Source organism: Pseudophryne corroboree, chromosome 1, assembly GCF_028390025.1.
Source record: "Pseudophryne corroboree isolate aPseCor3 chromosome 1, aPseCor3.hap2, whole genome shotgun sequence".
In the NCBI taxonomy this organism is placed as follows: domain Eukaryota; kingdom Metazoa; phylum Chordata; class Amphibia; order Anura; family Myobatrachidae; genus Pseudophryne; species Pseudophryne corroboree.
The window spans coordinates 803,816,602-803,838,053 of record NC_086444.1 but is presented as its reverse complement, the minus strand read 5'-3'; the positions used below and the strand labels follow the sequence as shown (position 1 = coordinate 803,838,053).

The 21,452-nt window shown below is 45.5% G+C and overlaps 1 protein-coding gene across 2 annotated transcripts in view; it reads left to right on the top strand.

Annotated features, from left to right (window-relative positions):
• The window catches only part of SEC24B (SEC24 homolog B, COPII coat complex component), a 233,204-nt gene that overhangs the window by 66,976 nt on the left and 144,776 nt on the right, over window positions 1-21,452 (top strand). For both annotated transcript variants that reach the window (XM_063918997.1, XM_063918989.1), the window contains exon 3: window positions 19,768-19,935. In XM_063918997.1, coding sequence (XP_063775067.1) covers window positions 19,768-19,935 — 168 coding nt within the window. The remainder of the gene's footprint in view (window positions 1-19,767; window positions 19,936-21,452) is intronic.

Below are 21,452 nucleotides of genomic sequence, written 5' to 3'. Positions count from 1 at the left end.
GGATTTCACAAACGGGGCTGGCCTGCTCACAAGCAAACTTTGGCCAGATGGATTAGAATGGTGATTGCACATGCTTATGTGAGGGCTGGTCTGTCGGCTCTTGCTCACATTACGGCCCATTCTACTCGGTTTGTTGGACCTTCTTGGGCGGCCAGCCGTGGTGCGACCTTACGTGGTCCTCAGTGAACACGTTCATAAGGTTCTATGCCTTCGATACTGCCGCTTCCCAGGATGCTTCCTTTGGACGCCGGGTTCTTGTGCCCACTACAGTGCGTCCCCTCCCATAAGGAACTGCTTTAGGACATCCCCTATGTCTATCCTTGTGGAGCCCAGTGTACCCCGCAGCAGAAAACGAGTTTTATGGTAAGAACTTACCTTTGTTAAAACTCTTTCTGCGAGGTACACTGAGCTCCACAAGGCGCCCACCCTGACGCACTTAGCTTCTTTGGGTTGGTATGGCATTAGCCGCTGACACTTCTCCTGTCGTGAGAGTGTGGTGTATGTGGCTGCTAACCGTTGTCGTCTCTTTTCCTGCTACTGCATTGGGCTGGTTAACTAAAAACAGCTCCTGTGCAGGGAGGCGGGGTTATAGAGGAGGCGGCGCTATGCATTCTGGGAACAGTCAAAGCTTTTGAGCCTGTTGGTGCCTCGGATCAAGATCCTACTCTACACCCCCTATATCTCTATCCTGTGTACCTCGCAGAAAGAGTTTTAACAAAGGTAAGTTCTTACCATGAAACCCGTTTTCAGATACTTCATCTAATGAAGATGGCGCATATACTGACCCCTCAGACACTGATGCAGATGCTTCTGATGGTGGTCTACTACACAGGTGGATGTTCCTGACCTTTTGGAGGCTATCAAGCTGATTCTTCAAATTGATGATGACGAAGGACCCCCAGCTACCTCTAAGAAACCTGATAAGTTTAAATGTCAGAAGGTTACTAAATTAGTTTTACCTCATTCTGACCACTTAGTTGACATATGTCAGAAATTTTCCCCGTCTAAGAAGATGCTAGATCGTTATCCTCTCGCTGCAGAGTTAAGTAAAAATTGGGAAACACAGCTGCCAGTGGACTCGCAAGTCGAGCGTCTGGTGGTGTCATCTGCTCTGCCTGTCACTACCCTCACCTCTTTGAAGGAACCGACGGATAAACGAGTGGAAGGTTGCTTGAAATCTATTTACGCTCTTGCTGGAGCTGTGCATAGGCCTACTATTTCGGCCTCTTGGGCTGCTAAAGCCATAGAGACCTGGGTTCAGAAAGTTGAAGTGGATCTACCATCTAGTTTTCCTGATAATGCTAGACAGTGTCTTTCATACATTATTACAGCCTCTCATTATATACAGGAGGCGGCATCTGATGCAGGTATCCTGGCGGCCAAAGCGTCTACTACATCTGTTCTGGCTTGCCGGATCCTCTGGTTGCGGTCCTGGTCTGTAGATCTGGACTCTAAAAAGACCTTGGAGGTGATCCCTTTTAAGGGAAACATTCTTTTTGGGGGAAGACCTCAATAAGATCGTTGCTGACTTAGCATCTGCTAAGACTGCATGTCTACCTAGTACTACCCCTTCGGCTCCGAAGGCTAAGAGTACTTCCTTTCGTTCCTTTCGACCTCCAGGTAAAGCTAAGGATCAGGCTTACCCAAAACAGGCTCACACTTCCAAATCCACTAAGCCCAAACCTAAACGTGCCTGGGCTGCCTGTCACCCTGCTTCCAAAACAGATAAGCCTGCTGCATGACGGGGCGGGTCTACTTCTGGGGGATCCCAGGGTGGAAGGCCGACTTCTACGGTTTGCTCAGGTATGGTCACAGACCACTTCGGACGCCTGGGTAAGGGAAGTCGTCGCTCACGGATACGCCATCTCTTTCAAGAAGCGTCTCACTTGCCAGTTTTGCTTGACAAACGTCCCTACGGATCCAGTGAAAGCAAAAACTCTCTGGTGGTGCAATCCCTCCTGGACATGGGAGTGATAGTGCCGGTGCCTCTGGCTCAGAGAGGCAGGGGGTACTATTCAACACTGTTCCTAGTTCTGAAGCCGGATGGATCTTCCCGGCCCATTCTCAACCTCAAGTCTTTGAACAAGTTTGTGAAAGCTTCCAAATTCCGTATGGAAACTCTTCGCTCTATTGTTCTGGCTTTGGTGCCCAAGGACTATATGGTATCCCTGGACATACAGGATGCTTACCTGCATATACCTTTTGCAGTGTCACATCAGCAATACCTGCGGTTTGCTATTGGCAACCTCCATTTTCAATTCCAGGCCTTTCCTTTTGGTTTGACCACAGCTCCAGTAATTTTCACCAAGGTCATGGCGGCACTACTCCGCCATCAGGGTATCAGGATCCTGCCGTATCTGCACGACTTGTTGATTCTGGTGAACACTCCAGAGGTTCTCCTCTGTCATCTGGATCTGACGGTCCAATTCCTGCAAGCCCATGGTGGATCATCAACTGGAAGGAATGTTCCTTGGTTCCTGCTCAGAGTATGGTGCACCTGGGAGAACTATTGGACACCCACAATCAGTGGTTGTTTTTGTCCCCGGAGACTGTTCCTAAACTTCAGGACAAGATAAGATTCTTCCTCTCTCGCTTACGTGTGTCAATACACTCGGCGATTGAAGTACTAGGCCTCATGGTGTTGGTTTTCGACATGGTGGAGTGCTCAATTTCGTTTCCACCCTCTGCAGAAGTTGATACTCTGGGTGAGACTGCCTGCCTCACCGGATCAGGACTCACATGGTCTCCTTGACTCCGGAGGTCCGCATGTCACTGAGCTGGGGGCTACAGGACCAGCAATTGAGCAGGGGTCATCCCTTCTGGATCTCCAACTGGGTCCTTCTGACAACGGATGCCATTCTGCGAGGCTGGGGTGTGGTGTTGGAGCAACACTCTGTTCAGGGTTGGTGGACCAGGGAGTAATCTCTCCTCCCATAAACATTCTAGAATTGCGGGTAGTGTTCAATGCGTTCAGTGCCATAAATATTGGGACATCGACACAATTCTCACATTTTGGGCTCTATACACCACCACAATGGATTTGAAATGAAACAAACAAGATGTGCTTTAACTGCAGATTTTTCGCTTTAATTTGAGGTTCTTTACATCCAAATCAGGTGAACTGTGTAGGAATTACAACGGTTTCTATATGTGCCTCCCACTTTTTAAGGGACCAAAAGTAATGGGACAAACTAAACAATCCTAAATCAAACTTTCACTTTTTAATATTTAATATCTTCAAATTAAAGCTGAGTTAAAGCACATCTTGTTTGTTTCATTTCAAATCCATTGTGGTGGTGTATAGAGCCCAAAATATGAGCATTGTGTCGACTCTAAATCATCAAGGCGGCACTCGAAGCCGCATGGCAATGATGGAAGTATCAAAAATCATTCGTTGGGCGGAACGCCATCTGCCAGCCATATCGGCACTGTTCATTCCGGGAGTCCTCAACTGGGAAGCGGACTTCCTCAGTCATCAGGACGTACACGCCGAAGAGTGGAGTTTTCATCCAGAAGTCTTTCAACTCCTAGTGGCCAAGTGGGGCCTACCAGATGTAGACTTAATGGCGTCTCGACACAATCACAAGGTTCCGATCTTCGGAGCAAGGACCAGGGATCCTCAAGCAGCGTTCGTGGACGCCCTGGCAATTCCACGGAACTTTCGGCTGCTGTACGTGTTCAAGCAAGAAGGAGGAATACTACTTCTAATCGCTCCAGCGTGGCCCAGACGGCATTGGTACTCAGACCTGCAGGGTCTCTCGATAGAGCGCCCTCTTCTACTTCCGCAATGCCCAGACCACCTCGTTCAGGGCCCTTGTGTCTACCAGGATTTGGCCCGGATGGCTTTGATGGCGTGGCTCTTGAATCTTCTGTACTGAGGGCCAAAGGATTTTCTGAGGTGGTCATTCAAACTATGTTAAAGGCCCGTAAACCGGCGTCTGCCCGGATTTATCATAGGGTCTGGAATTCTTACTTCGCTTGGTGTGCGACTAACCATTATGACGCATACAAGTTGAGTACTGCCAAGCTTTTGGCTTTCCTGCAACAGAGTCTGGACTTAAGCCTTCGTCTGGCCTCCCTCAAGGTTCATATTTCTGCCTTGTCGATATGGTTTCAGAGAAAAATTGCGACTCTGCCTGATGTTCATACATTCACTCAGGGTGTTTTACGGATTCAACCTCCCTATGTCCCGCCGGTGGCTCCTTGGGATTTGTTGGTTGTTCTGGATGCCTTACAAGAGTCTCCGTTTGAACCTCTTGAGTCTATGGACCTTAAGTGGCTTACTCTTAAGGTCTTGTTCTTGCTGGCTATTGCCTCTGCTAGACGAGTTTCAGACTTGGGTGTCTAATCCTGTCGGTCACCCTTTCTGATTTTTCACCGTGACCATTTGGTTCTTATAACTCGCCCTGGTTATTTAACTAAGTATAATCGTTCCACCTTAACCAAAAGATTGTGGTTCCGGCCTTTACCTCTCCAGGTTTGTCCTCCAATGAGCGGTCTTTGGATGTGGTACGGGCTCTATGTATTTATGTGAAGAGAACTGCTTCCCTTCGACGATCTGATTCTCTTTTTGTCCTTTTTGGTTTTCATAAACGTGGCTGGCCTGCTAATAAGCAGACCCTGGCCAGATGGATTAGAATGGTGATTGCACATGCTTATGTACAGGCTGGCCTTCCAGCTCCTGCTAGCATCAAAGCCCATTCTACTCAGTCAGTTGGACCTTCTTGGGCGGCCTGCCGTGGTGTGACCCTTGAACAATTGTGCAAGGCGGCTACGTGGTCTTCATGCTTCCGCCTCCCAGGATGCCTCTTTTGGACGCCGGGTTCTTGTGCCCGCTACAGTACATCCCCTCCCATGAGGAACTGTTTTAGGACCTCCCCGATGTTATCCCTGTGGAACCCCAGTGTACCCTGCTGTAGAAAAGGAGATTTATGGTAAGAATTTACCTTAAATCTCTTTCTGCGAGGTACACTGAGTTCCACAGGGCGCCCACACTGACACACTTAGCTTCTTTGGGTTTGTATGGCATTAGCAGCTGATACCTTCTCCAGTCGTGAGAATGTGGTGTATGTGGCTACTAACTGTTATCGTCTCTTTTACCTGCTACTGCACTGGACTGATTAACAAAACTGAGCTCCTGTGCGTGGAGGCGGGGTTTTAGAGGAGGCGGCGCTATGCATCCTGGGAACAGTCAAAGCTTTTAGCCTGTTGGTGCCTCGGATCAAGATCCAACTCTACACACCGATGTTATCCCTGTGGAACCCAGTGTACCTTGCAGAAAAAGATTTAATAAAGGTACGTTCTTACCATAAATCTCCTTTTTTTTTGTGTGTGTGTGTGTGTGTGTGTGTGTGTGTGTGTGTGTGTGTGTAAGTAAATCCTTTTCTTTTGTTTAAGACTTCTGCCTAAAGACTTGGATAACAATGTTTAGGTGACGGACCTTATTTTGGGTTTATGCATATCAGGCCTTTTGGTTTATGCACATCAGGTGCGACCATGCCTGCAAGTGCTTTATCTGACCTGGTCGCACAGGATGCGACCAGTCAGTTAAACTGTGTTTTTTTTTTTGCAGCAGCAGGGAAGGGAAACTTCTCTCCGCTGCTGCTGTCAGAGGGACCGGAAGGTTGCCGTGCTGACCGATCCAACCCCCACCGGCCGCAGACAATAGCAGCCGCTGGTAAGTGTAAATCATCGCCCCCAAGCCCCCCTTGTGTACCTAGCAGCTGTCTGGGCTCTAAAACTAAAGTCGCGATGTTTCCTATGGTCACGATGTTCCGATATTTGGGGGAGGGGGGGGGGATATTTAAAAAAATAAAAATCCCCCAAATGTATGTTTGTTTGCTCTTTTACTAAAATCATTGTAGATAGGGTTACATTAATGTTCTTCACCTAATTAACTCATAAAACTCCCCCTGCCCCCCCCCCTCCCCAGCAATTTCTGAAGGTTTTTTTTGGGGGAAAAAATCATCAGTTAAGAGCAGGGGTCAGCAACCCCAAGCATGCGTGCCAGTAATTACATGCGGACCAATAAGACTTAGGGTGCGTACACACGGTGAGATTCGGACTTAGCCGATTCTCACTGTGCGACAGGGGCCGGGTCGGCGCTTAGCCAGTATCGCAAGCACATAATGAGTGTGCTTGCGATCCTGGTTCTGTGCGATTTTGGCTAAGTGTCAATCTTGACTCTCTCTTCTATAGAGATAGTCAAGATTGACTTGCCTGCACAGTCTATTTTTTCTGCCGATGCCGACCGCGCGGGGCCGCGCATCGGCATCGAATCGGGATCGCAAGGTGACTGTCACCTTGCGATCTGCACTATCTTTTCTTCCAATTCTGACTATATAGTCAGAATCGGAAGAAAAGATCTCACCGTGTGTACACACCCTTAAACTTAAGCCTAAATATTTTATAAATAAGAGTAATTTGTTTACTTATTCAGCTACAAACAATACCTATATGTCTAGCCTGACCAATTTACATATATGCTCGAGGTGATCGCGCTGAGCGGAAAAATTGGGATCCTACTCTGTGTTCTCCGCAGAATTTTTTTCCAGCCAGGTGGCATCATGGAATCGATGGGTGGGGGCCTGCGCACAGTTTTTAAAAACACGTGTTTTTAAAGAGCTCCTAGATACTGCCCGGCTGCTTTGTGGATGCAAATAATTTTTTTAGCAGCTCTTAGATACTGTCCCCACTTGCATGCCTAACTGATAGCTAGACCAGATACTGCCCCCACTTGCTGGCTACATAGAATGCCCCTCAATAACAAACACATGATGTGTCTGAAAGCCACGCTATGCTGATGTCAGTGTGGCGTAGCTTTCGGATACATCACTGTGCCAGGAGGGGTGAGTGCTGGTGCCAGGTAGCGGGGGATTTTTTCTGGGCTGACCGCCAGAAAAACACAGCCTGGGGAGAACACTGCATTGTACCTGGTGACCTCTATCCACAGGCCTGTGATACTTCTCTGACAGCACCCCTCCATCTGTCATATTGCTCTGACAGCACTCCACTCATCTGTCTCTGCAACCCCACCACCACCAGTCTGTCACACTACTCCACCTCCCCCCGGCCATTCCCCATTACGCCTGGGCCCTGACCCTTGGCGTCTGCTTGCACGAACCACCTCCTCAGCCCCCTATATACTCACTCAGCTCCTCCAGGCTCCGCACGCAGTACTGCCCGTACCCCCCAAACTTCTGCAGCACCTTCTCCAGCTCCACCTCCACTGTCACACACTGCTCCATGTCTGCGGGTGATGGGGAGTCCAGGGGCCTTCTCACCCTCATACAGGAGCAGGAGTAGCTCCTTAGCCGGCACCAAACCATCCCCCGCTAATGCAACCTGTGAGGGACTGGGGCCGCCTCTCCGCCAGTGCCAGCCTCTGTGCTCAGGCCTCTGACACAGCTGCTGTGATCGGCTGTTCAGGGGCCGCACCACTCTGCGGGAAGGGTTAGCCGGATATGGTGCCTGCTGCTCAAGCTGTCTGTTTCATTAGAGCAGCACGCTGGCAGGAAGGAAGGAGGGAGGTCCGAGAAAGCACCTAGATGGGGATTGGCTGAGGTGACTCAGCCGAGCACGTCCTGAAGGACGCACTCATTTTTAAAAAGTGAGTCCCTTGCTGCAAATAGCGCGCAAAAACGAACTATAGAGTGTATTTTGCGATCACTGTGCTTCCACCAACTCCTTGATCCTACCGCTGTCACTACTTCCACCACTTTATAGTGTGGTTTGAATTGCATTATATATTTTCTATAATTAGATATGGGGTTTTATTTATTTGTTGGTACCATTACTAATAACGGTACTTGATTTTATTATAATCCCTTCTTTCATTCTTTACTATTGAACTTTTTCTCTTCTACAGAGTGATGTTTTTTCTTTCTGTAAAAGGCCTGTGCATCACTGTTTGCCTTTTTTATTTCTTCTATACTGTTAAACATTACAGTTTTGGATAATACTGTGATATTATTGGGTGATTTTCAAGAGTGTGTTTTCATCATGAGGCAGTGGCGCAACTCTTAAGGTGGGTACATACTTAGTGATATAGTGAACTATATCGCTCATTTTCCTCCTCCTTAGCGATAGTTTACTATATCACCCAGTGTGTATGCTGCTGCCACAGAGCGATGCGCGGCCCCACAGTTCAATTGGGATTCATCGTCCAAAGCTGAATGCTTCGGCCAGCTGCGGCATGATGTCACTGTGCAATGTCATTAGTGATATTGCACAGTGTGTATGCCTGCCGAGAGGGGAAACACTAGGCGATGTCGCTCACTGAGACATCATGAGGCACTGGCCACCGGGCTCCAGCTGTCAGAGGGGCACCAAGAAATAGAGACCGATGGGGGCTGGCGGAGTAGAACAGACTTCTCTCCACTCATTTCATAGAGGTTTGCTACAGTCACTTCTGACTGCTGTCCTTGTTCACAAATCCCCTTTGCAGCCCTCTTGAGCTGAAGAGTCTTGGAATGTGTGATAATAGATCAAAGTGTGCACTGTATGCACAGTGAAGCTACAGCTCTGCTGTTTTTTATGTGGAAAGAAAGGAGAGCAAAAGTTGTAAGGAAATTCTCTAATTATTAAAATAAAACTTGTAGGGTTTTTTTTTCCTCAAAGCTTGGAGAAAGATAAAATTGTGAGAGCTAAGTGTACCAACCAATTCGCTCCAAACTGACATTTTTCAAACACAGCCTGTAAAATGTAAGGCAGAAGCTGATTGGCTGGTACTATAGCTCTCACAGTTTTATGTCTCTCCGAGCTTTGTACCATTGGCAAGTCGCTGGGGCATGATAACATGTGCAAGCTGGAGCCACTGGGATGGGGGTGGTCACCACCTTTTATTTTGCTTTGAGACGCTTGGTATAAACTTATGCCCCTGTCATGAAGTGATGTCTGATGCGTAAGAATGACAAATAATAGAAGTGTTTGGAGACTGCAAATGTGTGATATGCTGGAACTCTCTGGAAGAGACATCACTCACAGGTGGTGCAGCAGTCATTACTTGCCAATGTGATGTTTTAGCACTCTTGAGATATATGTATATATCATACTTGCCTACCCTCCCGGAATGGCCGGGAGGCTCCTGAAAATCGGGTGACCCTCCCGGCCCCCCGGAAGAGCAGGCAAGTCTCCCGATTACAGGGGTCCCCCCCTGCCCGGCTGCCCACTTAGCAAGTGAAGTGGGCGGTCCGGGCAGGCGATGACTCGATTCTTGTTGAATCGCATCATGCAAGCCACGCCCCCCACTGTATAATGCCGGTAATTGCGGCATTACACAGTGGGGGGCGTGGCTTGCATGACACGATCCAGCAGCCACACCCCCATCCCTCCTCTGGCCTGCTCCTCCTCTGGCCCGCCCCGTCCCTCCTCTGACCCGCCTCCGGCCCGCCCCTCTCCTCACATCAGCTCACTGCCCGTCCCCCTGCTGAGCCGACTGGCTGCTCTCTCCCGGAGAGAGCAGCCCAAAAGTCGGCAACTATGGTATGTATGTATATATATATATATATATATATGTGTGTATGTATATATATATATATATATATATATGTATATGTGTGTGTGTGTGTATATATATATATATATATATATATATATATATATATATATATATATATATATATTTTACAAATGTGTCACTGGCACACTAAGCCTTGCTATATACGGATAGCAAAAGGTTGCTGACCCCTGTATTAAAGTGTGAGCATCAGTCCGTGTTTATGCACGTGTAAGATGCAGTGGATTAAGACAGTGTCATCTTTTAAGTGGTAAGAAGTGGATGAAGGCCCATATGAATTAGAGCGGATTCTAAAGTAGGATTTAACAGATGGTGTAGTAGGCATTAGATGAAAACTGCAATTTCCGAACTTTCCATCTGGAATTAGTTTAGTGAGGGCTTGGGAAACTAGTTGTCATTTGCTGTTAAACACCTGCCTTGGGTTCCGGTATGAATGGTCGACCATGTTATGGTCGACCACTATTGGTCGACATGGACACATGGTCGACACATGAAAATGGTCGACACATGAAAAGTCGACACATGAAAAGGTCGACGTGAGTTTTTTTAACTTTTTTTGGTGTCGTTTTTGCGTAATGTGACTGGGAACCCCAATTAGTGCACCGCGTCCCCTCGCGTGGCTCGCTTCGCTCGCCATGCTTCGGGCATGGTGCCTTCGCTCCGCTACCGCTTCGCTCGGCACAGATTACCGTTCCAATCGTAGTCCACGTGGATCGTAAAGTATGGAAAACTTCCCCAAAAGAAAAAAAAGTTAAACTCATGTCGACCTTTTCATGTGTCGACCTTTCATGTGTTGACCATGTGTCCATGTCGACCATGTCAATGTCGACCATGGTCTACCTAATGACTGTCGACCATAACATGGTCGACCATCTGAACGGATACCCCTGCCTTGTCCTCTTGCTCATAATATTAAGATTAACAGCCTCATGAGCCGTGCAGTCTTTCAGTTCTATCCCTTATATTACCACTTATAGTGACTGTTAATCATAGCATATTAAGGTATTTTTTACTTTTGTCTACTACTTTTTTTCATATTTACTAAAGAAGCAGCTTTCTTCTTTTGATCCTTAATTTCCTTACTTTTCCCCGCCCTCATTTGTATTCTCTGAATGTTGGTTAAGGTGTGACCTTTAGCTGAAGTTTACTGTCGCAATATGCTTTCATTGCATTGTGAGACAAATCATTGTGGCATATTGTTTCTTTTATTATTCCAAGTGTACTTTTTCTCATCCTTATACATTATTTTGTTTGTGCATGTGTGTGCGTTTACTCCTCGCTTGCATTATATAATTTGTAATTCATTTTGGGACTTTACTTTTGAGTGTGACCAGGAAAGCTGTCGGGTATATACTCAACCACTTTACTGGCATGGTCAGATCACATGTGACTGCACCGACCCACTGTGTCCCCCAGTCTTTGACGAGGAGATTCGTTCTGCAGATGTGCATAATATAGTATATAAATATTTGTAAAAAATAAATTATATTAAATAAAAACAATGTAATTAACGGTTTATAAGGGACAAATAATCAGTAGAGTGGTAAAAGACATGAGATCCCTGCCATATGTAGTGTTCGTTCTGACACCCTGCGGCGAATCAGCGAGGAGAGCATATTTTAAGTTTTAAGTGCAACACTTTATACATGATGTATTGCTACAGTAGATGTAGGGATATAATGCAGGGTGCTGGAATAAACAGTAAATGATGCTAGTACTCATGAATGTTCTGGTGCTAATGAACATTCAGGAGGAAAACGCCTAGATAGGATACAGGGGCGAATGTTTTCGGGGGATGGAGGAAGAAAAAATTTCATTTTGTCGCCCGACTCCCCAATGGACCCACTGCTAACCTTACCTCCTACAGTACATGGTGTGGTGCGGTGACACCAGTGTGGGTGAGCACTTACAGTGCCTTGCTAAAGTATTCACCCCCCCCTTTTTTATCTGAATTTTATGTGATGGATCTGCACTAAATAGTCTAAGTTGATGAAGTGTAATGAGAAATATGTATATAAAAATAATTTTTGTAAATAAAAATTAGAAAATTGGCATGTGCATATGTATTCACCCCCTTTGCTGTGAAGCTCCTCAAAAGTTCTGGTGCAACCAATTACCTTCAGAAGTCACATAATTAGTGAAATGAAGTCCACCTGTGTGCAATTTAAGTGTCACATGATCTGTCAGTATAAACACACCTTCTCTGTAAGGCCCCAGATGAGGCTGCAATACCACTAAGCAAGAGGCATCATACCATGAAGACCAAGGAGCTCTCCAAACAAGTCAGGGACAAAGTTATTGAGAAGTACAAGTTAGGGTTGGGTTATAAAAAAATATCCAAATCTTTGATGATCCCCCGGAGCACCATCAAATCCATCATCTTCAAATGGAAAGAACATTGTACCACCTGCCAAGAGAGGACCGGCCACCAAAACTCACAGACCGGACAAGGAGGTCATTAATCAGAGAGGCAGCACAGAAACCAAAGGTAACCCTGAAGGAGCTGCAGAGTTCCACAGCAGAGACTGGTGTATGCCGCTGTACAAATCACTGGTACGTCCGCACCTGGAATATTGGGGCAGATGTATTAACCTAGAGAAGGCATAAGGAAGTGATAAACCAGTGATATGTGCAAGGTGATAAAGACACCAGCCAATCGGCTCCAATATGTAAATTAACAGTTAGGATCTGATTGGTTGGTGCCTTTATCACCTTGCACATATCACTGGTTTATCACTTCCTTATACCTTCTCCAGCTTAATACATCTGCCCCATTGTGTGCCAATTTTGGGCACCATATTATAAAAAAATATATCGGGGGAACTAGAAAGAGTTCAAAGGCGAGCTACTAAATTGATTAAAGGGTTAGAGTCACTGGAGTACGAGGAAAGACTTACTAGGTTAAATATGTATACTCTAGAAAAGAGGCATCTAAGAGGAGACATTATTAATATCTTCAAATATATAAAGCGTCATTACAAGGAATTAGCAGGGGACTTGTTTATTAAAAGAACTCTGTATAGGACACGTGGGCACTCGCTGAGACTAGAGGAGAGAAACACGTACACAGCGTAGGAAAGGGTTCTTCACGGTAAGGGCAATAAAGATTTGGAACTCTCTGCCGGAGAAGGTAATAATGGTAGACTCTGTAAATGCATTTAAAAACGGACTGGACAAATTTCTAACATTGAAAATGTATCCAGGGCTATAGCATTTAACATATTGACATTAAATATCTTGTGGTAAGAATCATAGTTGTCAATTGGTACTAAACCATTACTTCAGCAGTCGCATTATAATATGAACAGCTTAACACAATACAGGTTGAACCCAATGGGCCTTTTGCCTCTTTTCAACCTCACTAACTATGTTACTATGTATCTGCGCATGTGACCACAATAAGCTGTAATCTCCATAGAGCTAGGCGTTATGGTAGAGTGACCAGAAAAAAGCCATTAAGAAGCAACGTTTTGAGTTTGCCAAAAGGCATGTGGGCGACTCCCCAAATGTACGGAGGAAGGTGCTCTTGTCAGATGAGTCTAAAATTGAACTTTTCAGCCACCAAGGAAAACGCTATGTCTGGCGCAAACCCAACACATCCCATCACCCCAAGAACACCATCCCCACAGTGAAACATGGTGGCGGCAGCATCATGCTGTGGGGATGTTTTTCAGCAGCAGGGACTGGTAAACTGTTTCGAGTTGTGGGAAAGATGGATGGTGCTAAATACAGGGATATTCTTGAGCAAAACCTGTTTCAGTCTGCCTGTGATATGATCCTGGGACGAAGGTTCACCTTCCAGCGGGACAATGACCTGAAGCATACTGCTAAAGCAACACTTGAGTGGTTTAAGAGGAAACATTTAAATATGTGTAAATGGCCTAGTCAAAGCCCAGATCTCAATCCAATTGAGAATCTGTGGTCAGACTTGAAGATTGCTGTTTACAAGTAGAAACCATCCAACATGAAGGAGCTGGAGCAGTTTTGCCTTGAGGAGTGGGCAAAAATCCCAGTGGCAAGATGTGGCAAGCTCATAGAGACTTATCCAAAGCGACTTGCATCTGTAATTGCCGCAAAAGGTGGCTCTACAAAGTACTGACTTTAGGGGGGTAAATAGTTATGCACGCATTTTGTCCTATTTGTTGTCTGCGTCACAATAAAAAAAAAAAATCTTCAAAGTTGTAGGCATGTTCTGTGAATGAAATGATGCAAACCTTCAAACAATCCATTTTAATTCCAGGTTGTGAGGCAACAAAACATGAAAAATGCCAAGGGGGGTGGGGGGGGGTGGGTGAATACTTTATCAAGGGACTGTACCTCACGATCCCCATGGGCGGCATATCTTTACAAGACAAACAGTCTGCTGCTGCTCCGTTTTTCTGCCCTAGCCTTCTCTGTTTCTGATTAGTCTTCACTCCGGTCTTAGGAGACAGATCGGAGGTGCTTATGTGTACACCGGTTTATCCGTGACTCCACTAGACCACCAGGGCTAACTATATTGGCACAGGGTTTCTTAAAGAGAGGCCAGGGAACCTGTGGTTGATACAAAAGTTTTTAAGTGTGTGTATTCTGGCGCAGTATTAAGGTATCTGCCCAATCTCACTCCTCTTGTGATCCGCCCAACCCCGGATCACACAAAAATGGTATAAAGCAAAAGTGTGATGAGGAAAAGATCAAAGGCACTACTTAACAAAATACAATGATAATAAAGAAATTAAATATACATCACATGAGTTCTTTGTGTGAATTTCTCTTTCTCCAATGTCAAGGATGATTTTTCTTTTTTTGTTGTCAGTTCAACAACTCCCAGATGTTACATGCATAAAGAGAACAACAGAAACACAAAATGTGTAATATTGTTTGCCACAGTTGAATGATTAAAATGTCCCATGAATTCCTCAAAAGGAAACAAAGCCCTATATGGTGGGGATCTTGATAGTAGAGAAAGGGACAGTTCCTCACCACCTCCTCATGTCAACGCAAACGTACCAAGACTCACTTAAAGAGATATAACACCATGTCTATCAGGGTTTCTTTTATGCGTCTTAAATGACACCGGCAAAACAGAATTAGATCCGTTCAAACTATCAAGATCCCCACCATATCTGTTTCCTTTTGAGGAATTCACGGGACATTTTAATCATTTAACTGTGGCAAACAATATTACACATTTTGTGTTTCTGTTGTTCTCTTTATGCATGTAACATCCGGGAGTTGTTGAACTGACAACAACAAAAAAAGAAAAATCATCCTTGACATTGGAGAAAGAACTCATGTGATGTATATTTAACTTCTTTATTATCATTGTATTTTGTTAAGTAGCGCCTTTGATCTTTTCCTCATCACACTTTTGCTTTAAACCTGTGGTTGATGTCTGCATAGACTAGGTCAGCCCTCTCCCTGCGGCCCTTCCCCCAGCTCAGGGCGCCATTCCACTGCAGTCTTCCCGCCTCTGTTTCGTTCCTCCTTGCCCCTCAGAGACCCACAGCAGCCATTTTTTTTCATGCAGCTACAGGTCTCCGGGAATGCTGGATCCGGTCTCCGTGTATACATCTCCTAGAAGCCAGGTTATACAGGTTTATATCTTGCCAGCCACTGCGGTCTGTGTAGTTGATTTAGTGCCTATTGCAGTAATTTATAATGTGTTCTGCATTGTCTGTGACTTGTGCTAGCTCTGCTGTCTGATATTTTTGTACTGTCAGTTTATACCTTTCCCTTTTTCATCTCTAAAACCCTAAGAACAAGTGTTTAGGGGTTTTTTATACTTCACAGTTAAGTGTTTGTGAAGGTTGTCACAGTACTGTCATTGTTGCACACTGCCTAGTGCCGTATTGTGTGCTATACCATTCTTGCAGCTATGTCCAGCAAAGGCAAGGTTCTCAAGAAAGCTGCTGCTCCTGTGGTGGTCTCATGCAAATCCTGTTCAGCAGGATTTTTCCTCAGGACATTGTAGAGGATGGTTTATGTGCAGCTTGCTATTTTCCACCTAACCAGCCAGCACCCCCAGCTCTTGTGCAGGATCCCCCCTGGGCTTCCTTTTCACAGATATTAGCACATACATCTGACCGCATATCAACCGCTGTGGTAGCTCCCCATGTGGAATTTCCCCAGGAGTGCGCCCTGCTATACCAGTTACAGCTATGCCCCCTCCCTGGGTGTATGTGCTTTTCACTTCCGTACAGATTCTAGCTACTAATTCTACTGCTTTTCGACAGATGTTACAAGGAGAAAGACTCTTGCCCACTAATGCCACTAGACGTGCTGGGCCATCTTCACAGTCTACGCAGCTTTCAGATTCTGAGGCGTCATTTGGAGAGACAGAGGAGGCAAATGTCTCTCACTGAGTCTACCTTAAGGGAGGAGTAGCATCAGTTTACCGTAGGTGTATCGGCTCTTGTAAGGGCCGTCAAATCTGTTATTCATCTGGAAGAGGAGTAGCCTGCTCCTTCACCAAAAAAGGCCCTACTGTTTAAGCGCCATAAAGTATTTAAGGCTGAATTTCCTCAGTCTGGGCACCTTACTTAACTCCTGCGTGAGGCTTGGACTACTCCTGGTAAAAAGTTTGAGCTGCCAAAGTGCCTGGCTTCGTTTTACCCTATTCCAGTGGCTGATTGTGCTAAGTGTGAGGTTCCTCCAGCCGTGGATTCACATGTGGCACGTCTGGTTAAAACCTCAACTTTACATATCCCTACAACATCTTCCTTTAAAGGAGACTACGGATAGGAGGATTGAAGTCTGTCTCAAATCTTTTTTTGTTCCCTTACAGGAGCTATTACTCGACCTGCTATGGTCGCTGCCTATGTGGCCAAGGCCATTGAGAGCGGATGAGAGGCTCTGGAGATTGAACTTTCCCAGGAATTTATGTCCCAGCATATTGGGGATGCAGCCTCCTACCTCGTTGGTAGCCCGCCGCATTCTCTGGTTACGCTCATGGAAAGTGGACACTGATTCCAAGAAGGCCCTGGAATTACTATTTTACACAGGGGATATATTATTTGGCGCAGAATTGGACAAGATTGTGGCTACATTGGCAGCCACCAAAGCTTCTTTCCTGCCCTCGGCATCTACACGCGGACATCTACCTTTCGTCTCCAAGGCAAAGCTAAAAAACAGTCCTATCCTCAACAGCCAGCTTCTACAAACAATGCCAAGCCCAGGGCTAAGCAGACAACTACCAAATCTGAAGACAAACCCTCAGCATGACGGGGTGGGCGTCCTGGGGGATCACAGGGTGGGGAGGCCAACTTCTTCAGTTTGCACAGTCCTGGCATCAGACCACCACAGATACCTGGGTGCAAGAAGTGGTCTTTCACGTGTACGCGCTATCGTTCCAGAGACGCACCCCTCAACAGTTCTTATGCACAAGCCCCCCATCGGACCAGAGCAAGGCCTTGGCCCTCCAGCAGTACATTGTCTCTCCTGCAGTTAGGGGTTGTGATTTCATTCCCTTTGCTTTTGCTATACCCTGTTCCTGGTTTAGAGACCGAATGGGTCTCAGAACCCTATCTTCAATCTCAAATCCCTCAACAAGTTTATCAAGGTACGCAGGTTTCGTATGGAAACCCTCCGCTCTATTGCCCTAGCTATGGAACATGGGGATTTTATGGTGTCCCTGGACATTAAGGATGCTTATCTGTATATACATATAGCACCCTCTCATCAGTGATTCCTATAGTTTGCTGTCCTTCAGCAACATTTCCAATTTCAAGCACTGCCCTTTTGTCTTTCTACTGCTCGCATGGTCTTTACCAAAATTATGGCTGTTACGGCTGCTTCGTCAGGGGATCAGAATACTCCCATACCAGGATGATCTGCTGATAGTCGCACACTCTCTGGAGGTTCTTCACCGCCATCTTCAGCTGACCATTGCCTTCCTGCAAAACCACGGCTGGCTAATCAACTGGAAGAAGTCATCCTTTACGCCTTCTCAAAGGATGTTACATCTAGGAGCTTTCCTGGATTCTTAGGTGCAAAGGTTTTTCCTGCCAGCAGACAAAATCTCTGCAGTACAGCGAGTGCGCAGGATGCTTCACAGTCGCTGAGTGTCAGTATACTCAGCTATGCAGGTCTTGGGGTCCATGGTCTCCACTTTCAACATGTTGGAGTATGTCTAGTTCCACCCCAGATCTCTGCAATCCTGTCCAAATGGAATGGACAACTGCTCAGGTCCCAGATGATGGTCCTCTCTCTGGAAGTTTTCTAGCTTGGTGGCTCCACACAACCCACTTGGACAAGGGTCGGCCCCTCTGGATCCCAGATTGGATACTCCTGACCACGGATGCCAGTCTCCGTCGATGGGGGTGGTGTCCAGTCATCACTCCTTTCAGGACTTTTGAACTTCCACCGAAAGTTGCTTACCAATCAACGTCCTGAAACTACAAGCTGTCTACAAAGCACTCACTCATCGCCTCCCGAAACAACCAGAAGGTTCCCGTGTACTGGTCCAGAACAAGTGATCCCGAAGCAGCCTTCGTTGATGCCCTGATGGTGGCTTATCTGTCTTTGACGACGTGGCTTTTGAGTTATCCCTCCTAGGATCCAAAGGATTCTCTTGCTCGGTGGCCCAGACAATGCTCAGAGCACGAAAGCTGGCCTCAGCCCGTAATTATTACTGAGTGTGGCATACATACTTCCAGTGATGCGCTGCAAGACGCTATGATCCTCTGGTTTTTAGAGTTTCCAGAATCCTGGCTTTTCTTAAAGCTGGATTGGATCTCAGAGTCCACCTGGCCACTTTGAAAGTGCATGTCTCTGCTTTGTCCATGTGGTTAAAGCGCGGGATTGTCAGCGGTTCTCCAGGCACTTCAGGAGCCTCCATTTGAACCCCTGGAATGGCTAACTGCAGAGACTCTCTTGACTTTTGCATCGGTCCGAAGGGTGTCAGATTTAGGGTCGCTCTCCAGTCGTTCTCCCTTTTTGATATTTCATCGGTACACAGCTGTTCTTCAAACTCGTCCTGGATACCTTCCCAAGGTGGTCTCACATTTCCACCTTAACAAAAAGATTGTGATACCGGCCTCCCACTCCCCGAACCTCTCGGTGGAGGAGATCTTCTTGGATATGGTCCGTGCCCTGCAAATCTACATGGATCGTACCACTTCCATCTGGAAAACGGATTCCCTCTTTGTCCTCTACGGATTCAACAAAGGGGGCTGGCCAGCTGACAAACACTCCGGCCAGAGCGCTTCGCATGACTATCTCACAGGCTTACACACAGGCTGACCTCCATGTGCTTGGTACTGTCTCTGCTCATTGTACTCGATCTGTGGGTCCTTCGTAGGCAGCCCGCCGTCGCACGTCTGCCGAACCACTCTGCATGGCGGCCACGTGGTCTTCTGTCCACACCTTTCTATGCCTTGGATACTTTTGCGCCTCAGGATCCTTCATTTGTTTGCCAGATTTTCCCCTCAGTTTAGGAGCATTCCCTCCCTTAAACAACTGCTTTAGGATATCCCCATTGTTTCCCCTGTGGAGCCCTATGGACCTTAAAGAAGAAAAGGAGAGTTATGGTAGACTTACCTTTTGTTTATCTTTCTTCGAAGTCCAAAGGGTCCACTGGACACCCACCCTGACGCACCTGGCTTCTGTGGGTTTTTCTTCTTGGTCACCGGATCCTTTCTCTGTAGTGGGCCGCAGCATCCTGGAATATGTAAAGCTTTAACTGTTTGTGCCCGGTCCTAACCACCACCTGCATCCCATTGTCTTCCCTGTGGACCCTATGGACTTCGAAGAAAAAAGTTAACAAAGTTAAATCTACCAAAACTCTCATTATTTGTTGGGCATTTTTGCAATGAAGTGTTTGTTTTTAACCATTCAACCTGCTCATTTTGTTTACCCCCAAAACGCTCAGTAATTGCCATTATTTTTATTTTATTTATTTTTTTATTTTATTTTTAATGGATTTAAATATTATATTGGATAATGAATTTCCTCATGTACAGTCTGGAGACACAGCGGAATGGTGCGGTCACATGATATGAAACCATGACAGGAAAGGCCCAGCTGGCTGCAGTTGCATCCCATGCGACCATGCCAGTTTAGTGGTTAAATTCTTTAACATGATATACATTTACTTCTGTTGCTTGTACTGAGGCTTTTGAAATCATTCATTGTACAAACATCTTGTTTGCTCTTTTATTTGTTCATGTAATAAACCAGAGGGGGTTTTTTTTGTATTGTATTTTTTTAAAGCTTGTGTTTGTATGCTGAATTGGTGTTCTCTTTATGCCTTTTATTTCTGTGTTTTACAGTGTCTCCTGCACTGCATGTACTGGAGCAAAAATCACAAATGTTACAACCTAATCTTGTTGTATCAGCACCATGCTCCATTGAAGCACATTCAGTCAATAGTAACCAGTCACCAGGCCCTGCGTCAGTGATGTCTCCTGCATCTTCACCTCAGCGAGCAATACAACAAGGTAAAAGATACATAAATCTATAGTCCTATTTCATACTTGTTTTGTATTGTTGTTGTAAAATGCTGTGTTTTTTTTTTTTTTTTACAATAAAGTGAAAATTTTATATTTGGTTTGATAATTTTGCTTATCTGTATTAAGTGTAATATTGTATCTTGTCTCAGAGGTTTTTTAGGGTCTTCACAGATTCTTCATACACCCCTGCAGGCGATGTTGCTTTACAGTAATTATTAGTGATATTTGCACCCCCAGAAATTGTCAGACTTTTTACCCGCTTTACCCTGCAGAGTGCTGAGAATCCACTAATGTACAGTAGGTCTGCTAGAAGATGATGGAGCAAGTATCTGTACTTTATTCAGCTTCTCTTCTCTCTCTCTTTCTGTAAGGCAGATTTATCAAAGCTCGGAGAGAGATAAAGTAACAACCAGTCCGCTCCTAACTGCCATTTTACAGGCTGTGTTTTAAAAATGACAGGAGCTGATAATCTCTGACCACTCTATCTCTCACCAAGCTTTGAGGCTGAAATCTGCCCTGTGTATTATCATTTTATTGGTACTTTGTTGTACTCACAGTTAATGGAGCACAACTCTAATAGAGTTTGTCCATGCTGTAGTCTTTTCCTAGTCTACACTTGGCTCAAGGACCCCTCTGGCTTCTGATACCATATGATTATTTGTCCCATTTCCTTTGGAAATAGCTTAGAAGCTGTTTGTAAAGATCAATACACACTATAAAGGTGTGTACACAGGATGAGATAAATCTGTAAGATTTTGACTATATAGTCAAAATCTTAAGCAAAGTTAGTGCATATCTCAAGGTGTTAGGCAGCTTGCGATCCTGATTCAATCCCGATGCGCGCTCCCGTGGGGTCGGTATCGCAAGGCTAAATAAACTGTGCAGGCAAGTCAATCTTGACTATCTAGTGTACAAAGTATAGTCAAAATTGACACTTAGTCAAAATCGTACATAGACAAAATCTCAAGCGCAGTCAAAATCTGTGCTATTTGGGCTTTGGGGGAGTTCAAGGGAAATCGCATAGTCAAGATAGGCATAGCAAGGATCTCACCGTGTGTACACTCCTTAAGTTTTCTGTTCAATCTTTCTGGTTGGAATAAAAATGTGGTAATGTATGGGAGCAAATGACCAAAACACTAGAAAATGGACAAATATGGTCATTCACACAAATTGGTTGCATCCATTTAATTTAACCAATTTATCCGAACAACCGTTTTCTGGATTTTGGAAGCAAATGGTTGATATTTCCTCCCAGACATTACCATATTTTCATTCCAGCCAGCCAGATTGGACAGATAATCTTTGTGTGTATCCAGTTTAAATGTGTTATATCATTTTGCATGTAATAATTTATGGTTTGATTTCTCAAGGGTATTGGTCCATGGGCAGTCCATTCCGTGACTGTCTTCTGTGTTTTCTTTTGGAGCACAGATAATTTGCCGTGGCCTAGTATTTCTGCATAATGGATGCTAAATATAAGTAAACTAGTTTATAGCTCGTCAAAA